The 8,274-nt window shown below is 48.0% G+C and overlaps 1 protein-coding gene across 1 annotated transcript; it reads left to right on the forward strand.

Moving 5' to 3' along the window:
* The first annotated feature begins 3,833 nt into the window (after nt 1-3,833).
* LOC135533371 (zinc finger protein 239-like) lies at nt 3,834-6,867 on the forward strand. Its single transcript, XM_064960715.1, has 2 exons — nt 3,834-4,372; nt 5,175-6,867. Exons 1-2 carry the CDS (start codon nt 4,165-4,167, stop codon nt 6,107-6,109), a joined length of 1,143 nt encoding a protein of 380 aa, XP_064816787.1. The 5' UTR covers nt 3,834-4,164; the 3' UTR covers nt 6,110-6,867.
* Nucleotides 6,868-8,274: the final 1,407 nt, after the last annotated feature.

Genomic DNA, 8,274 nt, shown 5'->3' on the forward strand with positions numbered 1-8,274 from the left:
CAATGTGATTTCCTGATTTTGGTTTTTGATTCCGTCTCTCACAGTTGAAGTGTACCTAATGATAAAAATTACAGACCTCTACATGCTTTGGAAGTATGAAACACTGCCAATTTCGCAGGTTATCAAATACTTGTTCTCCCCACTGTATATCTTAATTAAACAAGGATTAGTATTTTGCTGTTTGATATCTTTTTAATACACAGACTATGGGACAATGATCACTGAGATCATATGCAAATACTCCATGAGACAAATAATTATGAAGGTTATTAGTAGAGTGTCAACAGATTGATTGATTTAACAGGGCTTTTCACATTTAGCCGTGTGGGTTTTGAGATCAATAGAGTCAGATTAAACTACATGCATATACTCTGAAATTGATCTGAGGCCGGTGATAGCCAATCCAGATTCAAATCCTTTAAAATGTCAACTCCGGGCCTCCCGGGTGGTGCAGTGGTCTAAGGCACTGTGCCACTAGAGATTCTGGGTTCGAGTCCAGGCTCTGTCACAGCCGGCTGCGACCGGGAGACCCATGGGGTGGCGCACAATTGGCCCAGCGTCGTCTGGGTTAGGGAGGGTTTGGCCGGCAGGGATATCCTTGTCTCATCGCGCACTTGCGACTCCTGTGGGGGACCGGGCGCAGTGCACGCTGACCTGGTCGCCAGGTGTACGGTGTTTCCTCCGACACATTGGTGCATTGTGTCAAGAAGCAGTGCGGCTTGGTTGGGTTGTGTTTCGGATGACGCATGGCTCTCAACCTTCGCCTCTCCCGAGTCCGTATGGGAGTTGCAGCGATGAGACGACTGTAACTACTGCCAATTTGGATACCATGAAATTGGGGAGAAAAAAGGGGTAAAAAAATCAATAGAAAAATGTCCAACTCCAAGGACGAAAAAAGTAAACTGAGCATTTGAGTCGCTGGATGCAGGGGCTGGGAGAGCAGTGTTGGCAGAGCTCAGTCTACCCTGATGAAGCTCCGGTCTAAGGAGTGGAGCTGCTGCAGGGGATTGGAGTGGCTGCCAATGCTCCATTCTGGGTGTGCACAGGAGGTCTTGGGGTGTCTGCCATGGGGGCAGGAGTGTCCCAGGCTTGTCCTGGGGATGGTAGTCGTGAGAATAACCAAAACTAGCATGAGAGGGAGGTTGTGGGGGAAATTGAGGAGGGTGGTGTGGAGGGCAGTGTGGCTAGCGACGCTCCAAACTCTCAGCAAATGAGGGCTGATGATGTGAATGATGCATGGTGTGGACTGCATCATGTGGTTGCACCTCCTTCGACAGTGTTTTGCCAGACCCTAGGGTAGTGGTCGGTGCTGTGCTGAGGCGGGCCTGGTCTGGTAGAGCTGTGCTGAGGCGGGCCTGGTCTGGTAGAGCTGTGCTGAGGCGGGCCTGGTCTGGTAGAGCTGTGCTGAGGCGGGCCTGGTCTGGTAGAGCTGTGCTGAGGCGGGCCTGGTCTGGTAGAGCTGTGCTGAGGCGGGCCTGGTCTGGTAGAGCTGTGCTGAGGCGGGCCTGGTAGCCTGGGAGGGAGGTTGTATGAGATGTTGAAGAGGGTGGTGTGGAGGGAAGTGTGGCTGGCAATGCTCCAAACACTGCAATGGGCCTGTGACTGAGTACGGCTTGGGCATAGCTCCGTGTATCTGCATGGGAGAGAAGTGGTGTGGGGGGTATGGGAGAAAGATGTACATATAGGGAGGAACATAATACTGTAACACAGGAGAAGGATACACTGAGAGTGCATTTGCCATTCTGGTACAATGCATTGTCTATTGTATAGGACAGGAAGCCAGAGTAAGGCCATGAGAGTATGGGACAGCTGAATATTAAACAGACCACACGAAGGGAAGGCGACACATAGGCGCCTAGGACAACTGGACACGCTAAAAATAGAGGAGACACACAGTCTGCTGATCCGAGATAACACACATACAAAAGAATGCATTAAGCTAAGTGCAGGGACAACGCAGGCCTATAGAATAGAGTAATGTATATTATTTATAGGACAAAGCAAGGGTCTTGCCACCATTATAATCTGACGAAAAGCAGATATGGGCGTGAACAAGCAGGAAGCCTGAACTAAAAAGATAATGGTAGGCAGAAGAATTAGGGGAAGTATGTTTATCTGCATATGGGTTGGACCCATATGCTATATGTGTATAAATACAGGAGCCGGGGCTCTGGGAAGCGGTGTGTGTTCCGCGGACCACTCCGGCTTGCTATAAGTTGTATTAAAAAGCCCATTGATTTCACAAGTTCTTGTGAGCGTTATATTTGAACCGATTAACCACGACAGGGGCAGTGTTGCTTGCCTGTTCTCCAGTCTCTGAGGCGCCACAGGATGCAGGTCTAAAGGAGTGTCTGATTCTGTCTCAGGGAGTTGGCGGCTGGGCTGCTGCTCCTGTGGGGTGAGGTGACTGGCCACCCAGTGCAACATCCTTTAACGTCCTGACGAAGGTGTAGACTGCCTCTGTACAGGTGTACGTTGTCCTAAAGACAGTCCAGGCTGAGACAGTAGGCCCCGTGCACGTTGGACCATAGCACACAGTCCCGAGAGAGGCTGGCGTTTACCCTCTGGATGATGGCAGGGTGTAAATATCTCCTTTGGAACAGGGTAGATGTTACTGTCTTTGCAAGGGGGGAAATGGTGGAGGCCATCTCTGTCACTCCCCTTAGTGATGTGGTCACCCTCTCCTGTTGGGCATGCAGGTCATTGGTCCACATATGAATAATTATATGGCTTAGGGAGCCAAGCTGGGCCACAGTAGCTCTGTCTGTTGTGGGGCACCATAACTTTGACAGAATTTTATTTGGGAAAAGTTGATGCTCGAATATAAACTTGCCATTTGATTGATGGGAGTAATTACAAGCCATGAGATGGGGATGGAGGGGGTCAGCTGGGTTGGTGCATTGTTTGTATGTTCTGATTCAGCTGTTGTCCTGGTCCAAGGTGTTTGTGTAACTCTTTGTAGAGTGGATAGTAGTGGCTGAGAAATACCTGCCTTGGCTCATGTAGCTCCTTCCACAGGTCCTGCATGTGGCCAGTGTTGACTGTACTGGACAGCTCCTCTCTTAAGTCTGCAGGCTTCCATCCTGAGAGTCTGGTTGTCCTCTTCAACATTGTTCATTGCACACAGCTGCTCCCAGATCTCCTCCCTATGCTGATGCAACAGGCTGATCATCTCCTCTATAAGATGCTGTGGTGCAGGTGTCACGTGTGAGAGAGGCATGCTCAGGGCTGTGTCTGCTGCAGGTGATGGAGGGAGAGGGACACTGGGGACTACATACTGGGGCAAAGAGGGAGTGGAGGCTGTTGTGGGTAGTGACAGTGGAGGCTGTTGTGGGTAGTGACAGTGGGGGCTGTTGTGGGTAGTGACAGTGGAGGCTGTTGTGGGTAGTGACAGTGGGGGCTGTTGTGGGTAGTGACAGTGGGGGCTGTTGTGGGTAGTGACAGTGGGGGCTGTTGTGGGTAGTGACAGTGGGGGCTGTTGTGGGTAGTGACAGTGGGGGCTGTTGTGGGTAGTGACAGTGGGGGCTGTTGTGGGTAGTGACAGTGGGGGCTGTTGTGGGTAGTGACAGTGGGGGCTGTTGTGGGTAGTACAAGCGGGGGCTGTTGTGGGTAGTACAAGTGGGGGCTGTTGTGGGTAGTACAAGTGGGGGCTGTTGTGGGTAGTACAGTGGGGCTGTTGTGGGTAGTACACGTGGGGGCTGTTGTGGGTAGTACACGTGGGGGCTGTTGTGGGTAGTACACGTGGGGGCTGTTGTGGGTAGTACACGTGGGGGCTGTTGTGGGTAGTACACGTGGGGGCTGTTGTAAGTGCAGCAACAAAAGGTTTTATTTAGTCGAAGTAGTAGACCTAACCAATCAGAAATATTTGGTCTCGCCTCCTGAGTGGGGCAGCTGTCTAAGGTACTGCATCGCAGTGCTAGAGGCATCGCTACAGAACCGGGTTCAATCCCTGGTGCGGCTGGCTTACTGGTGAAGCGAGCAGTGTGTCAAGAAGCAGCGCGGCTTGGCAGGGTTGTATTTCGGGAGGACACATGGCTCTCGACCTTCGCCTCTCCCGAGGCCGTACTGGAATTGCAGCGATTGGACAAGACTGTTAATTACCAATTGGAAATCATGAAATGAAGGGTAATAAAAATAAATATATATTTGGTCTAATTATATTCTATGTACAATACTTCCTCTGGTCACCAGGACAGAGCTAGCCCGTCGCCCTCCACCCTGCCAGAGTCCCCGGGTTGCAACTCTCCCGGTAGCGCCTTACTGCAGGGTCTGAAGAGGGTGTCTTCATTGCTGATCGACTGCAGGAAAATACCAAGGCAGAGTGGATCTTCGAGAGGTGGACACGAGGAAAATGGAGATTTGATTTCATCAAGTAAGAACAATGTTCTATGTGGATTAGACTACATTCTGCTTCTGAAACTTCTGTTAATTGATTGATAAACAATACACTCCTTGCCAGTTTATTAGGTACACCCATCTTGTACTAGATCAGAGTTGCATTTTCCTCCAGAACAGCCTTAATTCTTCGGGGCATTGATTCTACAAGGCGCCGGAAATTTTCCAGAGGGATGTTGATCCATGCTGACGCGATGGAATCACGCAGTTGCTGCAGATTGGACAGCGTCACATTCATGCTGCCAACAGCCCGTTCCATCATCCCAAAGTTACTATTGGGTTTGGTCAGCAACAATGTTCAGATTGGCTGTGGCGTTAAATCGTTGCTCAGTTGGTATAAGGTACCTAACATGTGCCAGGAAGACATTCCCCACACCAGTACACACCGCCAGGCTGAATGGGTCCATGGGCTCATGCTTTGCACACCAAATCCAGACTGCCATCAACATGACGCAACAAAAACCGGGATTTGTCGGACCAGGTCATGTTTTCCAATCCTCGATTGTCCAGTGTTGATCGCGTGCCCTCTGGAGCAGGACTGCCGCTGACATGGTCTTTTGTTTGTCATTCGTTTTGCCTATTCTAACGTTTCATCAAACAGTAACTGAATGTCTCCACCTGTCTTCCTGCTTTTGGTAGCAAGCCACAGCCATGTAACCCACTGTCTGTCGGTGTACCTAATAAACAGGTCACTGAGTGTACTGTATTTATTGATGATAATTATTTGCTTATGGACACGTTTTTCATAAACCTAGTTATTCAATGTCTTTGTTTCACAGGGGACACACCGAAACGTGGTTATCTCTGTGGGAGGGGCTTATCTGCTCACCTTCAACCACATGTTGCTGACGAGGCAGAGAAGTGTCTCTCCAGATCAGAACACTTCAAGAAACACCAGCAGAGCTGTATAGGGAAGAAACCTCAACACTGCTGCTCTGACTGTGGGAAGAATTTCACTAGCAGGAGTTGCTTCATTATTCACCAGCGGATTCACACCGGTGAGAGACCGTACTGCTGCACTCAGTGTGGGAAGAGGCACATCTCTGCAGGGCGTCTTAAAGAACACCAAAGAATCCATACAGGAGAGAAACCTTACAGATGCTCACAGTGTGGGAAGAGTTTTGCTCTATCTGGCACCTTAAAATCTCATCTGAGAATCCATACAGGAGAGAAACCGTACTGCTGCTCTCAGTGTGGGAGGAGTTTTACTGTATCTACCGCCTTAAAATCTCATCTGCGAGTCCATACAGGAGAGAAACCGTACTGCTGCTCTCAGTGTGGGAAGGGTTTTGCTGTATCTAGTGCCTTAAAATCGCATTTGATAATTCATACTGGCGAGAGGCCTTACCCCTGCCTTTGTTGTGGGAAAAGCTTTGTTAGTGCAGGAAACCTAACTGTACACAAGCGGATACACACTGGAGAGAGGCCTTATAGCTGTGATCAGTGTGGAAAGAGCTTTGCTCTAGCTTCCGTTCTGACTTCACACCGGCGCATACACACTGGAAAGAAACCTTATAGCTGTGAACAGTGTGGGAAGAGCTTTGCCGTAGCTTCCTCCCTGAGTAGACACCAGCGAACACACACTGGAGAGAAACCTTATGTTTGTCTTTGTGGAAAGAGCTTTGCTCAGTTAGGGACAATGAAAGGTCACCAGAAAACAAAAACGTGCCGTATTTCATCTCCCTCCTATACGGCACCGGTTCCAGATCCCTAAAACTATTAAAAAAAACGTATAGTGAACAGGAATATCCATCTTCCATTGTTAAACAGTTGACTTAGTTTGATCACCATGGTAACCTGGAGCATAATATGCATCTCTGATCCAGCATCAGGTCTCCCCTGTGTCTGTAATATCACACAATGGGATTTGAATGGATACATTTTATCATAGATGTCATAGTCAACCTGTGTGTTTGTGTGCTCATAAAACTAATCAATGATACATTGGATAATCGGACAAGGCAAGAACTATGCATATTGTCTTGTAACACCGGTTAATGTAAGAACTTTTAGATGTGTAATGTAATATCTTGTACCCCAGAAATTGAACGTAAATCACTTAAAATAGATGCTGTGGTGGCAGCTGCAGAGACTTATTTGGCTATATGAGATTTGGCTTCAGAAGAGTTGCATGGTGTGTTGAAGGGTGATGCCCCGTCCTCCCAGGCTGTAAGGGAGGTGCAGGAGCAGATCGGGTCAAAGTAGTGGAATGGGGTAGTGGGTTTTTAATGTGAAGGTGGCAGCTGCTGAGAAGTACCTGGTTGTACAATATGTTACTGCAGGAGAGTTATAATAGATATTTTGAGAAGGAAATATATATGAACTCAGCAAAAAAAGAAACGTCCTCACACTGTCAACTGCGTTTATTTTCAGCAAACTCAACATGTGTAAATATTTGCATGAACATAAGATAAACAGAGACATAAACTGAACAAGTTCCACAGACATGTGACTAACAGAAATTGAATAATGTGTCCCTGAACAAAGGGGGTCAAAATCAAAATGTATAGTCAGTATCTGGTGTGACCACCAGCTGCATTAAGTACTGCAGTGCATCTCCTCCTCATGGACTGCACCAGATTTGCCTGTTCTTGCTGTGAGATGTTGCCCCACTCTTCCACCAAGGCACCTGTAAGTTCTTGGACATTTCTGGGGGGAATGGCCCTAGCACTCACCCTCCGATCCAACAGCTCCCAGACGTGCTCAATGGGATTGAGATCCGGGCTCTTCGCTGGCCATGGCAGAACACTGACATTCCAGTCTTGCAGGAAATCACACACAGAATGAGCAATATGGCTGGTGGCGTTGTCATGCCGGAGGGTCATGTCAGGATGAGCCTGCAGGAAGGGTACCACATGATGGAGGAGGATGTCTTCCCTGTAACGCACAACGTTGAGATTGCCTGCAATGACAACAAGCTCAGTCTGATGATGCTGTAACACAACGCCCCAGACCATGACGGACCCTCCACCTCCAAATCGATCCCGCTCCAGAGTACAGGTCTCGGTGTAAAGCTCATAACTTCTACGATAAACGCGAATCCGACCATCACCTCTGGTGAGACAAAACCGCGATTCGTCAGTGAACAACACTTTTTGCCAGTCCTGTCTGGTCCAGCGACGGTGGGTTTGTGCCCGTAGGTGAAGTTGTTGTTCATGTCAGGTGAGCAAGGACCCTGGACATCTTTCTTTTGGTGTTTTGCTATCCTGTAAGTCAGGTGTGATGTTCAAATGTACCGATCCTGTCAGGTGTTACAGTGCGAGGACGATCAGCTGTCAGTCCTTTCCCAGAACTGTCTCACAGACGGACATTGCAATTTTGCCCTGGCCACATCTGCAGTCCTCATGCTTCCTTGCAGCATACCTAAGGCACGTTCATGCAGGTGAGCAAGGGACCCTGGACATCTTTCTTTTGGTGTTTTTCAGAGTCGGTAGAAAGGCCTCATTAGTGTCCTATGTTTTCATAACTGTGACCATAATTGCCTACCGTCTGTAAGCTGTAAGTGTCTTAACGACCGCTCCACAGGTGCATGTTCATTAATTGTTTATGGTTCATTGAAAAAGCATGGAAACAGTGTTTAAACCCTTTACAATGAAGATGTGTGAAGTTATTTGGGTTTAAAAAATTCTTTGAAAGACAGGGTCCTGAATAAGGGCCGTTTTCATTTTGTGTTACAATTGAAGTCAGAAGTTTACATACACCTTAGCCAAATGCATTTAAACTCAGTTTTTCACAATTCCTGACATTTAATCATAGTAAAAATTCCCTGTCTTAGGTCAATAAGGATCACTACTTTATTTTAAGAATGTGAAATGTCAGAAAAATATTCCCAGTGGGTCATAAGTTTACATACTCTAAATTAGTATTTGGTAGCATTGC

The sequence above is a fragment of the Oncorhynchus masou genome, unplaced genomic scaffold (assembly GCF_036934945.1).
Source record: "Oncorhynchus masou masou isolate Uvic2021 unplaced genomic scaffold, UVic_Omas_1.1 unplaced_scaffold_2342, whole genome shotgun sequence".
Classification (NCBI taxonomy): domain Eukaryota; kingdom Metazoa; phylum Chordata; class Actinopteri; order Salmoniformes; family Salmonidae; genus Oncorhynchus; species Oncorhynchus masou.